The sequence below is a fragment of the Protomyctophum parallelum genome (assembly GCF_964188405.1).
Source record: "Protomyctophum parallelum genome assembly, chromosome: 7".
NCBI classification, from domain to species: Eukaryota; Metazoa; Chordata; class Actinopteri; order Myctophiformes; family Myctophidae; genus Protomyctophum; species Protomyctophum parallelum.
In genome coordinates, this window is record NC_139705.1 from 36,580,466 (window position 1) to 36,607,904 (window position 27,439).

The following is a 27,439-nucleotide window of genomic DNA, read 5'->3' on the forward strand; positions in this document are numbered from 1 at the left end:
TTAGAATCTCAAGTGGGGGAAGTGCACCGGATTGTCTGGTTGAGTCATTATTAGGAAATGATTAGTAGTCCTCCATGGACCATTGGTTAAGAAACAGTGGGATAGCAAGTGATACAAAAGCACTAATCAACAGTGAGTGGTCCCCAGGTTAATTGTAAGTCAGGGTGGTGGTCCCTCATTCACAATCAGTTGAAAACCCCAATGAGTACTATCAAAATATAGAACTATTTAGCACTTGTTTTAACCAAAGAAAATCACTATAGCTTCAATACTATAACAATTTAACATAACTTTGTTTATTTTACAATAATTTGCATTCTTGCGTCTTTGATTACATAGCTGACTACACATCTTTCTCTATGCGAAACTTTAACTTTCAGTGACAACTCTTTGCCTGTTTCAACTATCAACTTTATTGATTGGAATACACCAGCATTCAAATTAACTTGACTGCTATGTAGAATAGAATGATGCAAGGCACACAGTAGAATGTAGAAAGCATCTCTACTGCCTGGCAAACATGAAATCACTTATCAGAAGGTAGACTACAGCTTATCAAAGAGTAAATATCTGTTTATTGGTTGATCTGTAGGGCAGTGATCTTTAGGACCTCCAAATTGACACTAATTAGCCCGCGGACCCCCATTTGAAAAGGTATGCCAGGGACCCTCATAAGAGAAGATTTTTACGGCTCTAGCAGTGATTCTCAACCCATTTAATTTCAAGGACCCCCAGTTTGATATGCATATTGGTCTCCAGACCCCCATTTAATGTCATTTCTATCTCTGGGACTCCAATTTATATTGTAAAATCAATGTTAATTTAACCCAAATGGATCGTAACAGGTCCATTTGGTTACAGACCCATAAGGGTTCCAAACTATCATTTAGCTGGGGACCCCCTGAAACTCCCTCAAGGACCCCTACGGGTCCCCGGACCCCACTTTGGGAACCACTGCTGTAGGGCACTGTTTAAGCTATACTGTCGCTGTTCTGTGTTATAATATACCAAGTATTAGACTAGACAGCAATACAAAAAACTGCATTAAAAAAAACTTGACTGATGGGTAATTTGCAACTTACTGTATTTAATTGAGTGATTTCTTTAACTCAATGTATTAGGTTACAAATGATGGTCAGAAAACTCAGGAAATTCAGTAATTACCTTTATTAAAGAAAGAAACATGCAACAAAAGCATTCCAGCACAACACAACGTCATTCTTAGTACAAACAGAAAACATAATTACTAATCCAACAATTGACTTGGCTGTCATCACTGTTCGTGTCCTGGTATTCTGTATTGGTGATACAGCAGCAAGCCTAATCACGGCTTCTCACCTCAGCTGACTGGACTGCCAATGTAACATAATTATGTCCATCTCTAGACTCCACTGCAGCTCTCGGCACAGTGCCACTGTGCCACACACCCTTTTCTGATAGACAGTTACTCACTGCCACAAGCAGCAGGGCCAGCTACGTATAGTCCAATGTTACAGTCTAGTGTGTCATGACAAAGATGATAGATGGACACTGCCAGCTAAATTATAGGAATTTATTTTAAATTTAGAAGGGAAACAAAATTACGATTTAATGTGGTTGGAGTAGTTTATCAGAATTCTAAATTGTGGCTTAGGGATCTTCTTACTACAATCAAAGTGATAAAAAATCTAGTATATCAGGAGACAAAGTGTTAGATGTACAATCTGTTTGAAAAATGTCTGATTTACTAAGGCACAACAGTTTGTTGGGGAAACAAGCTGTACAATATGTGGGTGCAATCCTCAGCTCCAATAGTGTTGGGGAAATAGGCTTTGGGTGTTGGGTGGGTTAGGGGAACCTCTTTCCATCAATTATTGCTGCAGTCACCAACCATAATTTATCTTTTATATGCCGGCATTGAATTTGCTGCTGGCTTTAGAGGCAGATCAATTTCCAGTAAATCCAGAGGCTTACAAATTCAACCACACTATTGTTGATTCTATCTAATGCAGAAGCTATGATGTTTGATAATTTCCAACACATATAATGTGTTGGAAATTAGCAAAGATTCATCATTTGATCATCTGATCCAGGTAGCAGATCTGCTCGTTTTGCCAGATGCAGCATTTAGCACATCAGTGTTTTTCAAGCATCTGATCACCCCCTATTCACAACAATGTTGTATACAAAGTACAAACCACTTTGGACTGGTTGTGTGCAAAGATCAGCACTGCCACTAGGGACCACTTCCAGGACTTATAGATTCTAGTTTATTTCATCCAGCTCATCCAGCAACAACTACTGTACAAGATGTCAGGTCGACTGATAGGCAGAAGTATTAAGAGACTCATCACTGCTGCTGCCTGCTGGTCACTTTTTGGTGAAGCTCTGTGCTCTAAATGTAAACGAGAGTTAAAACTCAACAGGCTTAGTGTACATCAGATGATTCTGCAGTGGACGGGTGGTGTAAGATACTAGGATGTGTGCTGTATGTTTGTTTGAATGGTTGCCAGAAGGAGGGATCTAGCAGGAAGGAGGGGGGAGGGTAAAGAAGTTAATACAGGCGTCTTGACGTAGGGGTACTGCGGGTCGATCTGATGGAGCTACCACCGCCACCGGTGCTGTAGCCAGAACTGCCTGACATGGTCATCCCGCCACCGTAGCCGAAAGCACCCGACATGGACATTCCACTACCACCACCCACTCCACCACCTGGGGATGAGATGAGACGGCGTCACGGCAGTAATTGCTGTTACTATATACTGTAGTATCTAGGACGTAACGACCTACTATTACCCTGCCCGCAGCAATGCGTGACAGGGTTTTGTAATCACACTTTGTGAACAAAATAACTTAAGAACAGATGTGCATATTTTCATTTTAACTTGCTGTTAACTATCAATAGCCTGCCCGGAAGGGATGAATAACTTTTGCATTAATAAAGGTCATAATGCAGGTCAGGTTAATATCAGATTTTCATGTGACTTTCAGTAGTCTGCCACAAAGTGACTTTTAACTTTTGGGTCAAATAGCTCATTTGATTTGTATGTCTCATTATGTCTCAGGAATGGAGAGCTGTGGAACAAGGGATGTTGGCGAGGGTAGAGTTTGCACCCCATGGTTCTGTAACGTCCACAGACTGAGGTGTAGAGTTGTGTACTTACCACCCCCACCACTCTGGATGTGGATGGTTGCATTTCCACCCCCAGAAGAAATTCTGTTGAGAGATGTGAACATTAGTCATAATATAGGCCTATGTATCCTTTTAATCTATTTTACCTTTGGCATTGACTGCCTGAGTTTGTTCCCTCTCGACAAACCGGCTGAAGAATTTTACCTATCCTCCTCTCCTTCCAGCAGTTTCTTGTAGGTAGCGATCTCAATGTCCAGGGCCAGCTTGACGTTCATCAGCTCCTGGTACTCGCGCACCTGGCGGGCCATGTCCTGCTTGGCTCTCTGCAAAGCCTCGTCCAGGTCCTTGATGCGGCCCTTAGCATCCGCCACAGTCATTTCACCACGCTCCTCAGACTCTGCGTTCTGGCCCTCTAGGTTGGCACGCTGGAATGTTGAAAAGAAAGTGGTATGCATGATAAGAATGATGATAAGATGGACTTGTCCGACTTCTAGCTAAAGTCCTAGTTTATCATGTTGCAAAGTTCCATGAATTGCTGTGTTGGGTCTGAAGGTAGTCCACCTGTCTCTTGACAGTCTCAATCTCATTATGGAGGCGAGAGATCATGCGGTTGAGTTCAGCGATCTCAGACTTGGTGTTGCGAAGGTCCTCTCCATGCTGGTTGGCTGAGCTCTTCATCAGCTGGAACTGGAAGAAGAAAACACATTTTTACTGATATTCCTGACTCATTCCACTCTGCGTTACACCTTCCTCATCAGTGTATTGTTAAATCTCTACCTTTTGCTGATACCATGTTTCGGCCTCAGCGCGACTGCTGTTGGCGATGGTCTCGTACTGAGCACGCACTTCAGCCACAATAGCGTCCATGTCCAAGCTGCGGCTGTTGTCCATCGACACAACAACTGAGGTCTCCTTGATCTGTCCCTGGAGCTCAATCAGTTCCTGGAAAAAAAAGATTAACATAGTGATTGACTGACCTTTTTCTTCTGCAAAAAATGCATACACAAATCTTATTTCCATTTTATGGTCCTGACTATAGCATGAGGTAGTGGAAAAGATAACTGAACTGGTTCTGTAAATAGCTTTGATGTTTTTGTGCTCTCCAGTGCCATTAAATATGACTTTTTTAAAGCTTATTATTAGGTCTGTTAAATCGAATAACCATGTTCAGAAAGCAAGAGCACAGAGTGAAGCCTCACCGCCTCATATGCACTCCTGAGGAAGTTGATCTCATCCTGAAGACCGTCGACCTTGGTCTCCAGCTCAATCTTGTTCATATAAACACAGTCCACATCCTGGAAGAAGAGCGCAGATTGTTTAATTGGTGGCTCCATTGTATAGCTTTGGTATTCTCTGTTTGGGATGAACATTGCTCACCTTCTTTAGTAGTACGAATTCGTTTTCCGTAGCAGCGCGCTTGTTGATTTCATCCTCGTATCTGAAAAAGCGGGCGAAAACCAGATGGCAAGCATCCAGATTTTAAATTGAAACCATATAGGAAGTGACACTTCACATTCAAGCGAATGGGTTTTTAATCTGACTTTACACTTAATTTTATTACAGTCGCTGGTTTACAGTCGACTGAGTTTAAGAGTCGACCAATGGGGCTCGCTTTGTCCATATTCTTTTTACAGTCTATGGGACACTAAAGCTTTTCAAGTGGGCCCTGATAGAGAAAAGTTTGGGAACCACTGTTCTGGATAATTTGATCTGGTTTCTTTTATCTTAACTTACTTGTTCTTGAAGTCCTCCACTAATCCCTGCATGTTCTTCAGCTCTGACTCCAGCTTGACCTTCTCGTTGCCCAGCCCGTCCAGCTGTCTGCGCAGGTTGGTGATGTAAGCCTCGAACATAGCGTCAATGTTTGAGTGCGGGGTGGTCTCGTCCTGCATGAAGCTCCATTTGGTCTCCAGCATCTTGTTCTGCTGCTCCAGGAAGCGCACCTGTATGCAGGAAATTATGTCATAAATAATAAATATATGTTGTACTCATAGGGTAGTGTTTCGGAAATTATGGTATGAGAATTTGCTCAGATTTCAGAGCGCCCTGGTTTTGACATCATACTGATGTGGCGTACGTGGTCCGCCGGCACTCCCAAAAGCCCATTTTAATATTGGATACAATGCTTACTGAGGTAATGGGTTTGTGTTTTGTGTTTTAGCATTTCATATTTTCCGTTCCACGAATGGCTATGAATGCCACTTGATGTAACATAGGCAGACCACATCAGAAACATAGACCTCTACGGAGGCCTCCTGTGGGACACCGGCAAGGCCAGAGAGAGAAGGATGAGGCTGGCAGGGCACTGTGTCGGGCACCCGAAAATGGTAGCAAGTAAGCTGACTCAGCGTGAGCCAACCCAAGGTGCAGCTAGAAGGGGAAAGAGGCTCACCATGTACACTCATGATGACACACTGCGGTATGACACTGCAAAGCTGAAGACCCTGATGCTAGACAGGAGGGAGTGGAAAGCTGCCATACAGCAATCCTGAGTTGGTGTTGGACTAGGCTGCACTCGTCCCAAGGCCTTTCCCATACTGCCACGCTTAGGCCAGGTGTCTAAGAATGGATCCCTTTGGGTCTCGGGCCTGCCAGTGGGGCTTTTAGATACAGTGTCATTATGATTAATTTGCCGACAAAGAGTCACTTGAGACATTGTGGGCATACTACACAGGCGTGTTCATTAATCATAACATCATCCATATTAGCAATGAGGTCAACCTCACCTTTTCTCAACAAGCCAAAGTTGCTCTCGACTGCTAAATGGATTTGAATGTGACTCTTAGGAACCTTTAGTGCCATTGGTAGAACTAGGTGTTAAGGTTAGTACTTATACTGTGATAAGGTCCCTGAAGTTTATTGTCTATGATGTGGCAAGTACATAATTGTCTCCGTCCGTTCGTCCGTCCGTCCGTCCTATCTGTGAACAGCTAATCTCTGCCACTGTTCGTGCGATCATTGTAAAACTGTGCACACACACTGCCTGGATGCCAGAGCAGAACCTCTGCCCCAAATGTTTCACATTGGCCCGTTATAGCGCCACCAGGAGGCCGATTTCACGCAAATCGGTACACAGGATCATGTTCACCTTCATATTTGGCTAAGATTGGCTCCCAAAGTTTGCAGGGGTGGCTCGTTAAAAAAAAAGCCTCATTGGGCAAAGAAGAAATGCCACCCTACATTATTCAAATCAGCCTCATGGTGGCGATATAACAGGTACATTTTTACCTATAACTGGACCGATTAGTGTGAAACTGAATTGCAGAACTTCCTTAGGGATTGTGCGTGCTAAATGCCTCAAATCATGAATGCAGCGAATCCACTCAGCAGTCTAATGACTGAATTCTGAACATTGCAGGCCTACAGTACAGTCAATAACCTACCTGGCCTAACGGAGACCTGTTCTCTGAGGAGCACTTTTTCCTAGTTTAGAATATATTGATGGGTTATCAAGGTAACATTAGTTCGAAACTATGGTTTGAGGATGCCATAATTATGTTGAAGGCAAAAATTAAAAAAGCTGAATTGCTAATAATAAAACCAGTAACCAGTGACCAGTATCTTGGATGGTGACAAAACATGTTTGCTGACCTCTCTCCCAGGACCTTGGGCTGCAAAGTTGCTGCAGTTTTTTCTGCACTATGTTAACATGAATACAATGTGTCATTCTTTGCTGGTGGGACCCACTTTCATGGCAGCACCATCAGAATCAACTTGTGAGTCCCTGCTGCCGTGGCAACAGATGCAAACCCGATCTCCTCCTTCCTTCTCCTCGCAAAGAGCGAGCCAGCAGTCACTGGATACGTCAGGGATAGAGTTACCTACTCTCTCACTCGGAACAAAGCTAGCTTCCAAGGGGCCTATTACACTCACAGGGAACTATTGAAGCACTTATCTGCTTTCAGCTGGTAACATAGTGACCAGCTGTCTGACACAATAAGTTCAAGTAAGGCTTTACTGTACTGTATTTATTTAGGCACATTCACTCTGCAGATCCTTGCAGTCTGGACGCACACGATTTTCAGAAAACCGGCAGAAAACGCTGCTAAAAATCAGAAAAACGCAGCAGTGTGCAGGGACATGTATGTATTTGTTTCTTTCTGCTCCAGTGCTTGGCTGTGCAGCATATCAGGTTTAAGATCAGATGTGTTATTATTTAATGAGCCCATGCCCACATTTGAAACTATTCATGCATGATCTTTAAATTAGATGGTAATTCAGTTTTCATCTATGTCTCTTCAAGAGGCAACATAAAACAGCTTTGATATTTGTTTTTGCACAAAGGAGGCATCTCAGAAAGGGAGCAGACAGGTGCACTGACCTTGTCAATGAAGGAGGCAAATCTGTTGTTGAGGGACTTGATCTGGTCCTTCTCCAGGGTTCGGACAGACTGGATGGCGGGGTCAATCTTGACGTGCATGGGGGAAAGCAGGCTGTGGTTCACCGTGACAGGTTGGATGGGGGCGACCACGGAGCCACCGAAGCTTCCCATCATTCCCATCATACCTCCTCCACCCATGGCGCTTCCATTGCCGTAGCTGTATGTCGAGCCTCCGCTGAAGCCGCCGCCACCAAAGCCGCCACTCGTGCTCCGCCGGGTGCTCATGGTGGATATTCGGCTGCGGCCACCAAAGCCAGGTGCAGCGGAGAAGCTGGAGAAGCTCTTCTTCTGGCCACCACCATTAAATCCACCGCTGCTGCTCAGAGGGTTATATGAGGTTCTGACACTCATGGTTGGTTCTGTTTCCTCTGAGGTTCTGAGGAGAAGAAAATGAAGGAAGGAGAGAGACAGACCTCTGTGCTCAGTGAGAGAAAAGTCTAGTCCCTTCTCCCTGTCCACTGAGGGCTTTTTATCTGGCTCTTGAAGAGGAGGTGCTGGTATCCTCCTCCCAGCCCCCTACCCCTTCTCCTCCCTCCATCTACCTGGCCCCGCCTCCACCCCGGCAGGTACAGGTACAGTACAGAGGCAGGTCATTTTCAATGTTGTGACGTGTGTGCAGAGCTGTCACACACACACACACACACACACACACACACACACACACACACACACACACACACACACACACACACACACACACACACACACACACACACACACACACACACACACACACACACACACACACAGGCAAAGGGTGAAATACAGAGTAGAGCAGACATTAGCTCTGTTGATGGAACAAACACCTCTCTGTTCTTTCTGTTCAATAGTCCACTCTCTGTGTCCTTACAACTTGGCTAATAGCTGCATCAGCACTCACAGTCACACTCCCTGTCTCATTTTCAAGGAAGTAGTTTGATAATTTGTAGGAAATAAGAATGATTGTCTCATTATAGTAGAAAACGTACGTCCTTGCTTTGTCACGGCACTTTAACCTATGGAGAATTTAATTATTCACTTGACTTAGAGCACAATGCATGTTTGACTTACTGTACACCGTTTTGTAGCCTAACTTTGAACTTGTGTATTGTTAAACACATGCAGGTACAGTACATTTGAACTAGGTCAGGTGGAAACTAAGTCGCAGGGACTGACATGACATCACACCAGGTTGCTGAATTTGAAACAAGCTCCTGTTTTGATGGTGTGGCTCTGTAGGGGCGAGCCTGTGTGCGTGCTTTAAACGACTGGACCTGTGTGTGTGTGTGTGTGTGTGTGTGTGTGTGTGTGTGTGTGTGTGTGTGTGTGTGTGTGTGTGTGTGTGTGTGTGTATGTGTGTGTGTGTGTGTGTGTGTGTGTCCTCCGAATCAGAACTTGAAAATCCACAAATCTTTGTGTGTCTGTCTGTGGCCATTTTATGCCCATGTATGGAAATCCCTGATTTCATCAATTTTATATCATGGTGATAGCCTCCAAGTACCATGATAACGGGTACAATGGCTATTATAGTTTCTATTAGGTTGGTGAGATCAGGACATATCATTTTGTGAAAGGCAGAAGACCAAAGCGAGGGGGCATATGGCAGAAATGGTCCGCATGAAATTCCTGCCCTGGCACCAACATCAACGTGCAGCAAACGGAGACAGTTGCTTTGTAGACAGCCTACTCCAACCTGGCAAGCAATGCATCATCTCCCACCCCTCCTCATTTTGGGGACATTCAAGTTCAGCTGCCTACGACAGCTACACATCTGACTTTATAAGACACTGTGGGAACAGAGACATGCCCTTTGTGGACAATTTTACTATACTTTCCTGAACCAAACTGAACATTTGAAGAATGGACGGACTCCTCCCAAACCAACTATTCAAGCCTTTTATCTACAAACACTACGTTCTAGGCTAAAAAGCCATTTATGTTGTTTGACACATTATTTTACAGCCATGTGTCTCTAATGTTTATGCCATTTTCTGACTGTTTTATTTTTTTCTCCTATTGCTGCTGTGATTTATACGGATCCCCTGGGTGGCAATGGTAAGAAAATTAAATGATTTCGTCCGGACAAGATAATATCTCGTCCGAGATAGACAAGATATTGTACAAGATAATATATTGTACAAGATAATATCTCGTCCGGCCATCATAATATCTTGTCTGGACGAGATAATATTTTGTCCGGACAAAATTATTTATTTATTTTTATATGTAGGGACAAGTCATGCTGCAACATGTTGTGAGCATAGCAGTTTGGGGAGGGGCTTAGCTATAGGTCAATTGTGTTGTCTATTCTTTTAAATGCTTCAATTCAATGTAATTTAACTATCATTCAGGAAAATACTTGTAGGTTATAGTAATGTTGTTTTACAGTTGACCATTATGCCTCAGATAATTAAATGCTTTCTCAAACGTCATTCATTACGATATTCATATACACAAAAGATTCAGAGTGAGTGCCTCCTGTTTCGTTTACCAAACAATGTAGATGTTCTTTTGTTTTGTTTTTACAAATCCTGATATTTGGTGGATCCACTCCGGCTCAGCTTACTCCCTATAGTGTTTGTTCAGCAACAGGGTTCTTCCTGTCTCTCCAGCTCTTTAATAAACAGAAAATGAGGTGGGTTGCAAATTCTCAGACAATCGGGAGAGAGTACCCATTTATCAGCTTCAATTTTATAGTGACCCAGTCCACCTCCACGGCCGACTGACGCGACGGACAGCTTCCCGGACGCGCTCTCCTCCGCGTCAGTCGGGCGCGGAGGTGGAGCTTCTTTTCCATCCACCAGCTGTCTAAAAACTGTGCGCAGCTGCTGTGCGCAGCCGAAAACGTGCGCGACCACGCGCGTCTGCCTATGCCCAGTTCCATTTTCGTCTGCTCGATCCTTTGTGTCACCACTTCCAATTTCACTTGTTTACCCTGTTTAATATCGTGTGGCTTCTGACTGGATAAAATTTGGTATCCTGAGCTGAAAATGTATTTTAATTAAAGAGCTGGAGATGGGGAGATTTAACACTTATTTTAGTGAAAAAGCCATGATTTAACCTTGCAAATTCAGGGATTTCAGATCCACTGACAGAGCATTCCACTGAGTAGCGGCTGCGTAATAAAACATATTTCTACCCTTAAGTGTCCTGAACCTGGGGGGAACAAGATCAAATGATTGAGTACAGGTCTGCATGTCTGCACCGTCACCATGCATCCCTCACTCTGTCTGGATACTTAATAAAGCAAATTTGGGAACCAGACCATAGTGTCTTGTAACTAAGCCAAGCAAAATTAAAGATGGGAGCCATCCTAGACTATAGAGCGTCGCAGTCCCACCCCCTTTTAGAACGACGAGTGGCCCAGGAAATGAATCCCAATGCATTTTGCCCATAGGCTTTTCTTAAAGTATTTATTTAAAGACGGTTACGCCGCGGACAAAGCCAACTCGGATCGTGACAAATCATGACAATGAACACAATATTTTGGGCCGATCAAATCATTAGAAAGAAGCAAATAAAGGCAGGAGACAACATTATTTGTTTGTTTTTCTTCTTATAAATTATTTGATCGAATGCATTGAGATTCATTTCCTGGGCCACTCGTCGTTCTGAAAGGGGGTGGGACTGGGACGCTCTTATACTGAAGTGAGCAGAGGTTAATGCAATACTCTAGCCTGAACAGTAGATGGCACCAAACATGCTCCCTCTCATTCAGGAATTGTTGGGAGCTTCACAGGTATTCGAAAGTCCTTTCCCTAATTAAAAAAAATTGAATTGTATTTATTTCTTACTACACTTCTATTTTATACATCATGTTTTTATTCTCTTGATGACCAAAGGTCGCAATAAAAAAGGTCTCGTGACATCACTATGACTAGGTTTCGCCTTGCAGCCGGAAAAAACTAGAGTTCTCAAAAGGCCTGAAATAATGAAGGCCCGGCCCTACCTGGGCCCTCATCAAGCTCTGTACACTCAAGACACTGCCGCCGCTGCCACCCTTAGATCTCCATATGGAACTGACCTGTTCTGACATTCCATATGTTGATCTGTCCTCATCACACCCTGTACACTCTAGACACGCTCCATATATGGCCAGTTCTCGCCCTTGGGCGTCTTACTGGTTATGTTGTGTATATATACAGTATATAGTAGGCTATAGTTTCTTATTTCGCCATTAGACAATAAACTTTTATCTGAAATTCAAGTCATGGTGCAGTCAATCCGCAGTCTGAATTTCATGTTAAAGACCCCCAAATACAGTAGCCGTGTCAGGGACCCACATACAGGATTTGTGTTGTGTTTTCAATGTCTGATGTATGTGTTTGACAGATTTTGATGCTATATTAATTTAGTTGGGTACTCCCTGGAAGCCCCTCAGGAACCCCTGTAAACCGATCTGCAAAGCATCAACATAATGTCCTTGGACGCTGATTCCACCTCTAGACACTCTGAGAAGCTGTCTCGCCCAGCGTTGGTGAAATCAGGAAGCGTGCCGTGACACAAATGTTCATACACTGCCCATACACGTTTCAGGCATTATGCTAGATCTCACCTAACCACATTTAAATACATATATTAGTTACGCAAATTCATTTGGCGCAATTGTCTTAACAATGTCATTGCTCAGTTGAGTGGTATGTTGCACAATATGCATTGCATACAGTAATACTGAAAACAGCTAGTAGTCTTTTGGTACTCCAATTTTAATGTTCAGAACAGGAATAGACGTATTAACATTGTTATGGTGGTCAGCAATATTAATGGCAAGGCAGTAGTTCTGGCTGTCAGACATTGTTATCTGTTCTGAAAATGGTTTTACCCTTCTGAGACAACAAAGTGATGCGAGCTGAAATTAATTGTTAAAGTAAGTTGTTGTTTCTGCTGCTATTACTCACAGAAACCATAGTGGCAAAGACTAGACTATATTATCAATATTGCCCAACACATTTTTGATATTGAGGAACACAGCTACCATGAATTTAAGCATGATAGTTTATGTGTGTCATGTTGGACAACAATAATGCATGTTTCTTTATGTCAATGAACTGCTGCTGTACCTACTGGCTCATTGGAGCCCCCACTGGCAGGACGTTAGCCTGGCATGGCCAGATTAATATCACTGTGTAGATATTAGTCTGGAACTTCGGTCTGGAAGATTTATATCCAAGTGGAGGTTACAAACAGATTCAAACGTCACAGCAAAAAAGTCTCACTTTGAATAGTGTGCTCTAATTGGTCACCGACAACTCTGGGGTGAGTGAAATGTAGTTGTGCCAGGGATTATTATTTTATTTTTTGTGGCAGATTCGTCTGGTTTCCAGGCTAGCAGGACATAGCACGTCCATCCTACTCCTCCCGTTCACCATGATTGCGGCCCGGAGTGCAGCGGAAAACTGTGTCTAGACTCCTCATGACTCCTGGTGAATGCTGGTGATTTTTATTTTAGTTTACTGCCCTTGTTTTTTTCCACTGGTTACACAAACAAACATTGCTATTGGAAAACGTTTTTCCCAACCATGAAGCTCTGGACATTATGGTGCCTCACATTTTCTACATTTTACATATTTGTTGTTTTAAATTAATCAAGTGTATTTTTTTATTGATTTGTTACCGCATCTCTATTTTGGGCATACTGTAGGCTGAACATTCTGCTGTGGACCCTAGGCTGGGTCAAAAGGCTGAAATGGCACTGAGTTTCAATGATCTGCATAATGGTATGCATTATCTTTGATTCCACTCTGTATAATTTTGTTGACAAATTGTTGTGTGACATTATGATTAGAGAGATTATGATTTGCCTTTCTTAGCGGATAAAACAGCGCAACTATAGGCTAAACATAATAAATCACCAAGTGAAGTGAGGGGCATTTAGTGCCCTAACCTAAAAAAATGATTCTGGCCAACGATTTACATCAAAAGTACTCTAAACAAACATTGTAATATCCTCAAAGTCCATGCGTAGACTTGGCTGGCAAACAATTTGTCATAAGTTCTCTAAACAAACATTACAAATCCCATAGACGTGGCTGCCATATGACGTAATCTTCAAAAGCCATGCATTGGAGGAAATAAAAGGCAGCCAATGGGAGAAAATTAGGGCCTTTATGAAAAGAAATAAAACATTTGTTTTAATTTAGTTAAAATATACTGTATACTGTATAGATTCCACTAAAAGAAGGATGCTATAATGACAGGGTGGAGACAGGTGCGTGGGTGGAAGAATGAGGGAGGAGGAACTATAAGGTTTTCCTTCAGCCGTCACATTTGGGAGTCTCCCTCATATATAAATACCTGAGTACCTGAAATAAGCTACACTTTGTTTTGGATCTTTATTAAACAGCTGGCAGGGCTTTGCAGGTACAGGAGACATGGGTTCAATTTGAAACATTTTCTTTGACCACTTTACATCTTGTGCTAATTTCTTATATTTTTGTTCTGCTGAAGAAATGTGTTTATTTTATTTGTAACACAGTAAAGTCTTGAGTGTTAATTTAACTCTGTAATTGTGTTAATGGTAAAAATGCATGTTTTGAAATGTACTAAGAAGCTATGGAACAAGTTAATTTGATGTGTCCAATCTGTAGCCTATGTATTATTATATTATTATTTCAGAATAACATTTTGCAGTGATGAATGGATTTCTGTTCCTGCTGGCTGTTGGTCTGGTTCTTCAGAGCCAAGTCAATGCTGGTGAGTGCTATCTTTGACACACTGTATTTTTTATTAGAATTTGTAGGAATCATAATCGCATTGTTTAATTCAAATTGTAATAATGTTATTATTATTATTATTATTATTATTAATCATAATAATGAATTTGTCTTGTCAATAACAATTAATTATAAATTACAATAAAGACATACTGTAGAACTGACTAAATAAAAATCGAAATCTGAAATTCTGTTTTTGTCCTCAGAACTAATTTTGCCCAGTGGTTTCATCGAAAATGTTGTGAATGAAGCTAAAATCAAAGTGGATAATGATTATGAATACTCCAGGAGAGAGTGAGTATACCAACAACTTGTCGTGAAGGTGAAAGGAATCAGAATAAAACTTGTCACATCACAAGTTTACAGCGGAAAATAAGTGGGTCAAATGTTTGTTTTTTGCAATCTCAATCATTTAGTAGTAGTCAGGAAAAGAGGGCTGGGGGTGAGACTGTGTTGGAGAAGAACATAGGAAAAAAATCGTTTAAGGTAGTGGTTTTCAACCCTTTTCATATCAAGGTGGAGGCCCATTACTCATTTGGCATTTGAGCCACGGACCATGAGATGATGAGATTTAGACCCTCTTGAGAGCGTAAAATGAAACCAAATGGACCCACAAGGGTCCATTTGGACTTGAGTTTTACACTCTCAAGAGTTAAAGATCTATAAGAGTCCATTTGGTTACCAACATTTTAGCTGGCCTGGGGACCACCTGGACCACCTCAAGGACCACTGGTGGAAACCACTTAGTTAAGAGATATAGCATAAAAAGGAGCAGGCACCTACGCATACAAGTAAGGTGCAAAAAGTAGACAATGCCCCAAAGCATAACGTGATGACCAAGGCCTTAATTCTTCTGTGTTCTTATCTTAAGTCTCTACTCTCATGTCCAACACAGAAGCATAGCCCGCGTCCGGAGGAATGCAGCTAACCATGCAGATGTTGTACGACTGCTGAGGCAGCCCGCTGGAGCGACCCGCACAGCGGTGCGTTCTGCTGACTATATGGACGCTACCATCAAACTGATCCAGAAGAGGTCTCTTACAGCCCGCCACATTCAAAAGAGATCCATCAACGCCACAGGTTGGTTTTCCTCTGTAGTTTGCATTTCTCATAAATATCAGACAGAATGTATCGCCCCCACTTCTCGATTATTCAATTAATCAAAAAAGCAATCGATAGACAAAGTCAAAGTCATATGATTTGTCACACACATTACCGCAGTGAAATTTGTTCTCCGCATTTGACCCATCTCTTGGAGCGGTGAGCCGCAGCCAAGGAGCGGTGAGCTGCAGCGTGCGCCGCGCTCGGGAATCATAGAATAATCACTACGAAGATCATCAATAGTTGCAGCCCTATTGAAAAATACTGTATACTGGTGGTTGACCCTTTGCATCTCTGCCATAGATCTGATCTCTGAGAAGGACCTGAGACTCATCCGTGACTTGACTGGCTGCTCTGCCAGGGCGCGTCCTCCTCCTTGCAGAACCACTCCCAATGTGAACGGGTTTCGAACACCAACTAATGTCTGCAACAACAGGTGAGGTAGCTATAAGAGGTAGCTATAAAATCTGGAATCCTTACCTTTGCTGTTATTCAAATATTTTCAACAACGTAGATTCAGAGATAAAAATGATTAATGTCTATTTTCTTCTTGAAAGGAATAACCCACATCTGGGGTCTTCCAATACACCCTTCACCCGCTGGCTCCCTGCGGAGTACCAGGATGGCGTCTCTCTGCCCAAAGGCTGGGATCGTACACGACAAATCAATAGACGCATTCTTCCCATGGTACATGAATACAACACTGAATGTAGTTACGTTCAGTTAGTTTAGTTTAGTTTACTATAGTGTAGTTTTAGAAGAAATGTAAGAATAAAAAACTGCTGTGGCCATTGTATAGTATTTTCTTTATGGTTAAAAAGAAGTGACAGAGGTGCTCGGGTGGTAAAGTCCCTGCCCACTAGCCATTCAGCTGTGTCGTGCGTCTATGCGAACACAATTGGCCAGGGAGTAGTTCTCCCGGTGGGGCCTCCTTATTGGCAGGTGAGTCAGTAGGATACAACAGCAGTGACAACACAGAAATGTGGGGTGGAATTAATTGGCATAACGACTAAATTGCGGCGAAAACGGGGGTAACAATAATTGTATATAACTAGAACTGCACTCTGTCGAGTGCATACTTGCTTGTTGCACACTAGTATAGTGCGCAAGCAGAGTGCGCAAGTACTTTCGACCGCTACAAACTGTCAAATCTCAGTAATGACTACTTGTGCCTAATACGGCAGTGGTGCCAGATTACATACATGTATACATAGGAGCATTACCTTTAATCCTCCAAACACTAAAACATATCGTCATTACGTCATCATCGAAAACCAATTACACTCTGGCATTGGGTCCTTTAATCCACATCTTTATTACGTCATCATTGAGAGCTAGTTATACATATACTATGTATGTAATTTGTAAGTTGATTAGCGGTATACTGTGGTTACTTTGCGCCGTATGTACCGTCCCAGCCGTCCCGCCAATTTTGATGCGTATGCACCGTCCCAGCAAATGACGTAATGACTAATTGTGCCTGATACGGCAGTGGTGCCAGATTACACATGTATACATAGGAGCATTACCTTTAATCCTCCCGACACCATTGTTCTCTCTACTCAGGTGAGGGAAGTGTCCAACCTTGTATTGCGCACAGCCAATCAAGACGTGGAGGAGGATTCTGTCTACAACCACCTGGTGACCATCTTTGGCCAGTGGCTTGACCACGACCTGACCTTAACCCCTACATCTCCTGTCATCCGTTCATTCAATGACAGCATCGACTGTGACAAGACCTGTGATCGCACCGAGCCTTGTTTCCCCATTTCGGTCAGTGATGAATATACTGTATACAAACTATACATACACGGCAATATCCTGAGTGCTCACTTTGCTCACTCACAGTTACATTATCAGCTAGGATTTAACTGAACACATCCACGCGTTACTGTTTAAGACATTCAGCTATGTTACATGTCCAACCAATAGACTTAATGCCAATACATGGTCCTTCCTACATCTGATCCATTTCTTCGGAAAGGGAGGTGATGTATGCCATTCCAAACTTCTGATGGGTCGTTGACTCGTTAGTCTGGTTTCTTTTTCTCAGAACTCATACAGTACACCCCCAGATGTCATGGCTCTCCAAACTAATTTAGTTCAGAAAGCCAGAATCCGAACCAGAAGTATAATCTGTAAATTAACTGCTGTGCTTCCTTTGGCGACTGACTTCCCCCAGTATAGATCAATAAAGGTCTTATCTTGTCTCATGGCATCCTAAAACAGATCCCCAGAAGAGATCCCCGCTTTAGTCACTGTACAAAGTGCATCCCGTTTGTCCGTTCTTCCCCAGCCTGTGACACTGGCAACACAGTCTTCGGCAGAAGACCTATGCGTCAGCAGATTAACGCCATCACAGCTTTCATCGACGCGGGCATGGTTTATGGCGCAGACGATGCCAAAGCTCGCAGTCTCCGCAACCTCACCAGTGACAAGGGCCTGTTAAAGGTCAACGACCAGTTTGACGACAACGGACGTGAGCTCATGCTTTTCAGTATGACGGCTACCAACGTGTGTGCCACGCGACAGAGTATGACCAATGTCATCGATGCCCAGGAGGTACCCTGTTTCAGTGCTGGTGAGTGATGCTTCCGGGGAATTAAAAACAAAGCTGATTTTATATTCTTCAATGTTCTTTTCATTTTAAGTTCGATCTGTCACAAAACATTCCATTACAGTGTTCGGATAAAATTGTGTGCAATAAGATCATCCCGCCTCTCATCACCCCACCCATCCTTGCTTACACTAAATCCTTTTTTATTGCCCCCTCAACTCCACCCTCCCCTGCCTACCACAAGCTCATGTTGTAATCATAACATGAGCATTAACTGAAACGTCTGCAATGCAAAGCCAGTCTACATCTACAAAACAAAAACTGTTTAACTGCATTATATAAAAAGGTCAGCCACCATTGTTTAAATCACAACCTTCCCTCGCTGTCTCATAGGTGATGGTCGTGCCAATGAACACATTGCACTGTTGGCCCTGCACTCACTGATGTTGCGTGAGCACAACCGTCTAGCACGGGCTCTGGCCAACCTCAATCCCCACTGGGATGGAGAAAGACTTTACCAGGAATCTCGTAAGATCATGGGAGGATACCATCAGGTAAGGGAACAGACCACGGCATACACCAGTGGGCTGGGGCCCACTGTCAGAATATTGCAAGTGGGCCCCAAGGTTGGGATACCACTGGCATACACTAACAAAAACAATGATCCCATTATTGATGAAGTGATATTTCAATACGTGAAACTCTCTCCAACCAGGTCATCACATATAGGGACTACTTGTTACACATTGTTGGTCCACATTTTTTCAATAAGAGACTCTCTACCTACCATGGCTATGACGAAAACGTGGACCCAAGCATCGCCAACATATTTGCGACAGCCGCCTACCGCTTCGGACACCTGATTGTTCAGCCCTACATGTTCCGTCTCGATGAGCAATACCAGGAGCATCCTGATTTCCCCAGCCTACTGCTGCACAAAGCATTTTTCACACCATGGAGAGTTGTCTTTGAAGGTATGTCCGACTAGTGCTGGCCAATTACACAAAATGTCCATTCCATGCCCATGTCCGACATCATTACTAGCTTAAAATGTTTTAGGTGCATAATTGGATGTGAAACTGATAGTGTTGCTGTCGGGCAGAAACATCTCCATATTTCAGCTATGTTTTCTTTGAGAAATTATTTTTAGACAAAAATAGACAATCTACAGTACAAGCTCACAGTGCATTACATTGTTACGCATTGTGAGCTTGTAGATTTGCCTTTTTTGCTATTTAATACAAATTAAACCTTAAAAGTGGTTAAGTCTAATACTCTTTATCTCTCTAGAGAGCGAGTGTGTGTTTTATAAACATTTAACCAATGAAAAATATTAAAAAGAACTAAATAACTACATTGGATCCCAGAACTCAACACAATTTATTTTTTGGTAACTCAACACTGCTTTTGGTTCACCATAGGTGGTGTAGACCCAATTCTGAGGGGACTGGTGGGTCGCAAGGCCAAACTGAACACACAGGACCATATGCTGCATGACGAGATGAGAGAACGACTCTTTGAATTCTCCTCTCGCTTGGCATCTGACCTGGCCTCTCTCAACCTACAGAGAGGCAGAGACCATGGACTTCCTGGTACAGCCTTCTTTTTCACTACCTTCCACGTCATGTACAGAATAATAGCACAGGCATAGTGGACACAAACATGCAGGCACACATTGCTGCACTATTGATTATTTTCTATAGAGCACCTTACGTCACTGTCAGTAGAGGGCGCCAGTCCACAGGTTTGTGTACTTTTTATTTACATTGAAATCGCCATAGGGGGATTTTAAATCTCGGTGCTCTATAGAAACGGTGTTTGGAAAATAAACCGATCATCCCGGCCTTTTCACTCATATGGATATGAAGCATCGACTGAAGATGGAAATGTACAAATATACCCAAAGAGTAACACAATAAGCGTTAGAAACGAGTCAAACAACCCAGAGATTACATTTCCGGTTGGCGGTGGTTGCAGCTGAAACTGACATGTTAATTACATTTTTGTTTTTTTGATATTTAATGTTTCGTGGTTAGTACGAGTCGAGTCAAATATGAATGGACATCATTAACGACGCACAGCCACCCACAGAAAGACAGAAAGGCCGGGATGATCGGTTTATTCAAACACAGTTCTTATATGAAGCGACCTAAAATCGCCCTATGGTGATTTCAATGCAAATAAAAAAATACATGAACCTGTGTACTGGCGCCCTCTACTGAAAGTGATGTCAGACTTCGGTGCTCTATTACTTTTACAGATTAATCGAATAATCGTGAAACACATTTTCTTTTTTTGTCGCACAACGGCGTGTGCACAAATATAGAAAATACCAGATTTATAAGATTACAACGCATTGCATCCTAAGCTTGTAACGTTCACATGCCCAAAAAAGAAATTAATTATTCATTCATCATTAAGTGCATTAAATTATATATATTTTTGTATAATCGATTAATTGAACTGTTGCACACCGGACATACACGTGTGTGTATGTACACAGAGCCACTCCGTATCGGGTTTGTTTATGGTTAGGGCTGAGTCATAATGACGCGACTGTCTGGCCGAGGCCCGCTGGACAGCCAATTTTAATATAGGATAGAAAGTATTTTCACAAATGCTGCAAATCCTCAAGGTTTGCTCTCTCTCTCTCTCTCTCTCTCTCTCTCTCTCTCTCTCTGAAGGCTACAACAAATGGCGCAAGTATTGTGGTTTATCACAGCCCCAAAATTTGAGAGAACTGACTGAAGTACTGAATAACTACGAGTTGGCCAGAAAACTTATGTTCCTCTATGGCACTCCTGACAACATTGATGTGTGGCTGGGTGGAGTGTCTGAGCCCTTCGTACCTGGTGGCAGAACGGGGCCCTTGTTTGCCTGCATCATCTCCAAACAGTTCCAGAACATTCGTCAAGGAGACAGGTAAACAGTATCTGAAATTACAATGATAGCAGACATGAAATACAGGTTTACTCAGTGGCTTGGGAATCTCAGGACCTTTTTATTTTTCTTCTTCTATCAATTACTGACCCTGTGAACGTGATGTCTTATACTGTAGATTTTTGTTTTTATCGCATTCTTGAGCCAATAATCCAATATTTGACTAATTGAAGTTAATAGGAGACCTAAATCATCAGTAGGATCATCAGTGATACTGTGAGTTGTTTTGAAGTTTATATTATTATTTTATATAGTTTTATTTTGGTCTCCTACTGCAGTGGTCAATGGTCATTGAATTATTGGCTCAAATAGTAGATCGCTAATTGCATTATTAAATAGGGCTTGAGTGGTTGATTCATAATTTAAGTGGTTAATGCATAATGTATTTTTATACGTTTGGGTCCCAAGGAGAACCACAATTACATTTTCATTCCTGAACTGAAAAGTTTGGTAACCTCTGGTTTTCAGACATCAACTCTAGCCACATTGGTACATTCACATGGGTTTAAAAGGTTCATGACATGTCAATTTCAGACATTGGTGGGAGAACCCAGGAGTTTTCACTGAAAACCAGAGAAAGTCCCTGCGGAATACATACCTCGCTCGCATTATCTGTGACAACACCGGCATCACAGAGGTTCCTGACAAACCCTTCCTGTACCGCCCCAGAGGGTCGGCCGGTTACACCAAGTGTGCAGACATACCTGCCTTCGACCTCAGTCCATGGAGGGAAGGTAGTGAATGAGTTTCCTAATGCACAAATACATGTTTTTTTTAACTGAAGATGATAAATGCTAATAGTTTTCTTCTGATTTCTCACTGTCGTTTCTGTGAATCAAGGTCCTAACGGCTTCGCTGGGGGTGTGTAAGGACCAACTGGTTGGTTCTTACGTATTCGTATCGTCACCCAACCCTACTGTCTACAAGAATAGGCCTACTGGTAATCTGGACCTTAAATTTAAAGGAGATGTGGTGGTGCACTCCTTCACCACCCAGGAGCAGAGCTATATGTTTCACTCTCTTACAGCTAAACAGGCAATGGCTTAACAGCTGACAGCTACTTCTCTGGTCATTCAGATGTGTTGAAAGTGACCCAAATTAACCTGTAAAAGTTAATTTGGGTTATTTTCTTGAGTGAGTTAATTGTTCATATCAACAGTCTCTCTCATTCAATGGTTACCATTGTTGTTTTTGTTACTGCTGTTTATTCTTGCACTGATTTAACTCTTACTCATGTATGAGTCATGTTATAAAAAAGTGCTTGCGGCTTGCGGACTCTTAATTTGCATTAAATGCTGAGTAATTAAATTAATTATTCCTCCATTATTAATCTATTATAATAATTCCTTAGGGGCGGTAGTGGCTCAGGGGTAGAGTGACCGGATAGGAACCGCAAGGTTCCCAGTTTGAACCCATGCAGCTCCCATGCAGTTAATGTCGAAGTGTCCTTGAGCAATACTCTGAACCCCTACATAATTGCTCCCGATGTGCAGGTTGGTGCCTTGCATGGTTTCCTCTGGCATCGGTGTATGAACTATGAAATGTGCAAATGGGTGAATGTAATGCACAATCTCTGTAAAGCGCCATGGATAAAGGCACTATACTGTATAAATGCACTGTAGTAATTTCTGCATTGTTGAGTGTTTTTGGATTTATTGATTGATTGAATACTTTATGTAAACAGGATGAGGTACAGACTCAGTCAGACAAGGATAACACAACAAAGTTCTTGTTTCCATTGTGGTTCATTGTGGTCCTTTATCTTCTCTTTTTAAAGCTTACAGTTGGCAAATTAATGGCAAATACTGTATGTTATCTCTACTCTACATATACTATGGTAACTATGCTATTAGTATTGGATGTACCGGTATTTATTTCTGAAACTGGAATGAATAATTGCTTTCATTTATGACCACATATGTAAATACAACAATTTATATTGTCATAGTTTTTTGAAGCTTTCATAATCGATAATAATGGTGTGTGGGTATGAGTTAGGGCTTCGACCAATTTGTGTAAATGTAAGCATCAGTAATGAGAAAACACTAATCATCATCTGTTGTAAGATTATCTTTTTCATTAAACCACAGGCCAGCAGATGGTGCTGGCATACACCTTTTAGGAAGTGGCAGCAAACAAGACCTGTAATAGAATATTGTGCATTGGAATTAAATGTTTTATATATAATATATGTGAATATTGTTGCTGTTAGGAGGAAACCACCTAACTCAATGTTTGAGGTTTTTGAGCTTTTTTGCATAAATCAGTGCTATTGAACACCCTTTACATCTGTGTGTTGTTTCGAAAATATTGAACCAATGAAAAGTAGTAAAAAGTGCTTCGGACAAAACCACTTAACTCCATTCATCAGACCCTCAAACTGTCTGCTAAGCTAAAGCAACTAACATCACCACCTCTCCCCGTCTCATGGAAGTAATTGACAATATCTAAAGTCACAACACCGACTTTGATGAGGCAGTATTGCTTTGTTTTCTAAATATAAGGTTTTCTTCATTTCCTGAACATTTTTTATTTTTCATTTCCTGAAAAATGAACATTTTGGAGTTAGGTGGTTTCTTCCAGACAGCAGAGATATGTGTATGACACCTTCATTTCATTTTCTGGTGCAAATCTGCAGCCGAACCAATCAAACAAACTATGGGAAACTGAACCGGAACAGGAAACGGATTATGCTACCTTCTGGAAACCTGGGACTGCAGTTATGCACAGAGCCTATATCGCTTTATACAGGCCATCTTTTTGCAGTCCAAACCAGATGCTATACTACTTCCACCATGCATGGGTTCACACAGGGATAATTCCGAAAATAAGCTCTGTAACAAACAAAGGCTTATGTTATTATCTACAAGTTTTGTTCAACAAGATAATCTTCAACACGCGCAGATCGTATTACGTAAAATGGGCACATGAAGGAAAGCCTTTAGTATTCACAGTTGAGCTCTTAACAGCTGTATTGTATGCTTGCGAAACTATAACGTCTATGATAATAACCACAGACCTTATTTTCTGCATAAATTGAAACAAAGCATTTGGAATCTGATGAGGCCGGAACACTTTGACTTTTGTTTGGTTATGTTTGTACAGTCTCAATTTAATTCTAGATAATTTGACTGTAATTTGTCAGTGCTGCTAAACCACACCAGTACCATCATCACTTAGATTTACAGACAGTAAGAATGTTTTGCTGTGACAAGTAAGCACTGCACTGTCTGAGAATTTTAGTTATTTATAGGCCTGGATTAGTGTGATGCCCAAGGCCTAGGCTGACCACACCTGTGCCTCCCTCCTCCTAGACCTTAGATGTACACAGATAGCTAAAACATATAGCTCCTTCCACCCTCACAATACATAATTATGACAATTAACATAGATACACATGGGCCTACAAATGCTCTACGGGCCCTTACAATGCTCAAATGTGAATGAGATCACATCCTAATGCAACATCTCATGCTAAACATCATTTCAATAATAAATGTCCTAGTACGGGGACTATAGCCTAGGCAAAGCCATAACACAGTGAATGTCTAAAAAAATCATTGCACACATAGCCTACCAAATAATGCAAGGCGACAGGAAAATCACATTGAGACAATGTATTGCATTACATTTACAGTGATGTATAGGCTTTATAAAAGGTATTATAAAAAGAATGAGACAGCCAGAAACCTAAAACTAAACACAATAGTGGTTTCATTTTCATTTCAAAATCAACAAAGAAAATGGCATTTTCTTTCAGGAATGGCAGATACAAAAGGACTTGAGTGTCCTTCTTGCCTTTGTATAACAAGGTTAATGTATGAACAAGAATACTAAGGTGTAGGCTTAGTTATTCCATACATCTCAGGAGGATCCTGAGTACAATAATAGGCTACATAGTACAATAATATGTACTATGTAGCCTACATAGTTTCTATCAGCACTGCTGAATAACAGCAAGACACTTTACTGCTGATTAAAGTTTGCTGTTATTACTGAAATACAGACCCCTTGCCCTTGGTCAATATAAGGAATGTACTCACTTCCCTGTGATTTTCTCAACTTTCTGACTGTATGCCCTTTGCTGCTACCATGCAGCAGAGGGGCGATATAGCAGCAAGAACCATTTTTTATTTTAAAAGTGGTTATTTAGTTTAGTCAGTGGATGCTATAGGAGCAATTAGCTAGGGTCCAAACATGAAACTGAACCACTGACATGGTATGGACACTGGACACCACATACCATCTCAAAGGTTAGGTAAACCTGTTAAACAGGAGTCAGATAATGGTCATCTTAAAGACAAACAGCCATGCTGACTAAAGCCAAATTATATCACCCAGGTGACCCATCAAATAATTGAATCATGTCGATACGCAGTTGGTTGGTCTGCACTCTGCACACGATCAGATCGTTCAACATCAATCGCAGTCAAGACACAAGACAGACTGAATCAATCATGCATGTAGGCTACCATTTTTACTCAAGATTATCACAAATTACGCACGCGCGCGTGCGTGCAACAGCCTGTGTGTGTGTGTGGTTGAGGGATGGCTTGCCAGAGGGGGCGTCACCCGATCACTGATCCAGTCTACCTTTAACCATTTTACCTGCAGGTTGACACTTCATGGGCTGAGATTGAACTAAGTTTTATGTTGACCAGTCCATATATTTATTTTTACATAAATATTTGAGGGCAACAATGGCGTCCCCCGTGAAGGACTCACCCACACCACCCGGTTATCACAGGCTGGAGATCCAGAAGACGACGTGGGACGTCCCAGAGCGGTACACGGCACTGAAAGCGGTCGGTTCGGGCGCTTACGGGACGGTGTGGTGAGTTTACCAGCCAGGGAACCTGGGGAAAAGCACGAGTGTTAATTTAACTCCGAGAGTGAATGTTCACCCTCGCCCTCGGCGTTACAAATGGGTGATTTAAGAGCAGTGCAAACTGCAAAGTGTTTATTATTTGCCATTGCCCATTAAGTCTTCTGTATAATTTCGTTGCACCTGCATTGAGAACAGGAATAGAAAAAAAATCTTCTCTAATTATCAAATGTCGCGTTTTTTGTAACCACAAATGGCCAAAAAGATTTATTTGCGTAGTTGAAGTGTGCATAGCTACCTCAGCCTACATGCAATCCGAGGAGTAGGACTAGGCTAAGCTCCACTGATAACAGAAGCGCTATTGTGCTTGAGGCCAAACTAGCAAGTTGATGCAGGTCCGCAGATAAGGCAAGAATCTCAATCTCTCTCTCTCTCTCTCTCTCTCTCTCTCTCTCTCTCTCTCTCTCTCTCTCTCTCTAAATACACTCTAAATCAGGGTTGAATTAATTAATTGATTGATTGATTGATTGATTGATTAAATAATTTAGCCTAATAACAGTTTGAATATAGGTTCTACAATAATGCTAAAAGGGGGGCTTGTTCCCATTGTGGCCCTATGCATTCAATTCACCCCGAGACTAGGCTATACAACACTATAGGAGCTGTAAAGTACATTTACAGAAAAAACGGTGTGAGGTAATTTATTTTGGCAAGCTAAAAGACGTCAATTGCAGACACCTTCGCTTTCCTCTTAATAATCATTAATCAATAGAACAGAAAATGTATTGCTTGATATGTTATTTGCCTCTTCTTTATGTTGTTTGCCTCTGTGCTTGTCATCAACATTCCATTTGTAGTAGACCTAAAGTAAAGCTCTAATCAGAATCCCAGTCAGGTATATTCTACACATAATAGCTCACGCACATACGCACGCGCGCCCGCGCACACACACACACACACACACACACACACACACACACACACACACACACACACCCTCACACACACACACACACACACACACACACACACACACACACACACACACAAGCACACACACACACACACACACACACACACACACACACACACACACACACACACACACACACACACACACACTACACTTGGCGGTCAGTGTCTACACTGTGCTGTGCTGCCTGCCATAATTCTGCAAAGTGTGTAACAGGCAGGGTATCAAAAGATGAATAAATAACATGCAGATTGTTGTTATTTGGCCTCTAAAGCTCTGCCATCGACCAGCAGTCCGAGGAGAAGGTGGCCATTAAGAAGCTGTCCCGACCCTTCCAGTCTCTCATCCACGCCAAGCGAGCCTACAGGGAGCTCAGGTTGCTGCGACACATACAGCATGACAATGTAAGTCCCTGGGCAACGTGGTGGTGGAACACAGGATATGAATGAAGTCAGCTCCGGACTCCGGACTGAGCTCATAATCTGTGTCATATCGTTGCTGTCGGATAGAAACATTGTATGTCCAATACCGTTCCTTTTTTATTTATGTTTTTACTAACATATTCACGAATTAAGACTTCAGGACGATTCTACAAATGCCTTCTAAATCAGTATATCTCACACTTAAAAATACAGTAGAAGATGAAATAACACAGATGCTTTCCCGTTTTTTATGGGTTAAAATAGTGAAAATAGCTGATCTACATGTTGTGAGCTAGTAGATCTGATATTCTTATTCATTACTTTTGTGCGACACACTTGTATGATGAACAAGCATTAAGTTGTTGAAATTTTGGTAGCACAAAAATACCACAAGTATGCATATGCAATGTGTTTCTGCAGGTAAATACCCACACTA

General features: G+C 42.1%; 3 protein-coding genes across 3 annotated transcripts in view; 2 read left to right on the top strand and 1 right to left on the bottom strand.

Moving 5' to 3' along the window:
• Positions 1–3,312: 3,312 nt before the first annotated feature.
• On the bottom strand, positions 3,313–7,893 carry LOC310862429 (keratin, type II cytoskeletal 8-like; the record flags this gene model as incomplete). Its single annotated transcript, XM_083770332.1, has 7 exons — positions 7,434–7,893; positions 4,847–5,055; positions 4,490–4,550; positions 4,312–4,407; positions 3,890–4,054; positions 3,674–3,799; positions 3,313–3,537 (listed from the first exon to the last, which is right to left on the bottom strand). The coding sequence occupies exons 1-7, from the start codon at positions 7,842–7,844 to the stop codon at positions 3,313–3,315; spliced, it is 1,293 nt and encodes a 430-aa protein (XP_083626458.1). The 5' UTR covers positions 7,845–7,893.
• Positions 7,894–13,777: 5,884 nt separating this feature from the next.
• On the top strand, positions 13,778–22,106 carry LOC310861635 (eosinophil peroxidase-like). The gene is made up of 14 exons (XM_083769170.1): positions 13,778–13,832; positions 14,088–14,165; positions 14,392–14,479; positions 15,081–15,265; positions 15,590–15,722; positions 15,844–15,973; positions 16,853–17,059; positions 17,516–17,867; positions 18,237–18,397; positions 18,559–18,817; positions 19,265–19,435; positions 20,528–20,765; positions 21,318–21,517; positions 21,624–22,106. Exons 2-14 carry the CDS (start codon positions 14,105–14,107, stop codon positions 21,650–21,652), a joined length of 2,214 nt encoding a protein of 737 aa, XP_083625296.1. The 5' UTR covers positions 13,778–13,832; positions 14,088–14,104; the 3' UTR covers positions 21,653–22,106.
• Positions 22,107–25,389: 3,283 nt separating this feature from the next.
• LOC310861340 (mitogen-activated protein kinase 14B) overlaps positions 25,390–27,439 on the top strand; it is a 12,371-nt gene continuing 10,321 nt past the window's right edge. Inside the window, exons 1-2 of the mRNA XM_083768758.1 lie at positions 25,390–25,617; positions 26,856–26,985. Of these exons, the coding sequence (XP_083624884.1) occupies positions 25,484–25,617; positions 26,856–26,985 (264 nt within the window). The 5' untranslated portion in view covers positions 25,390–25,483. The remainder of the gene's footprint in view (positions 25,618–26,855; positions 26,986–27,439) is intronic.

What these genes read in the sequence shown, in the direction of transcription:
- LOC310861635 (XM_083769170.1), top strand. Translation starts at nt 14,105, where the DNA reads ATGAATGGATTTCTGTTCCTGCTGGCTGTTGGTCTGGTTCTTCAGAGC. An exon ending in TATGAATACTCCAGGAGAGA is followed by an intron (nt 14,480 to 15,080) that starts GTGAGTATACCA and finishes TGTCCAACACAG; the next exon opens with AAGCATAGCCCGCGTCCGGA. An exon ending in GAGATCCATCAACGCCACAG is followed by an intron (nt 15,266 to 15,589) that starts GTTGGTTTTCCT and finishes TCTCTGCCATAG; the next exon opens with ATCTGATCTCTGAGAAGGAC.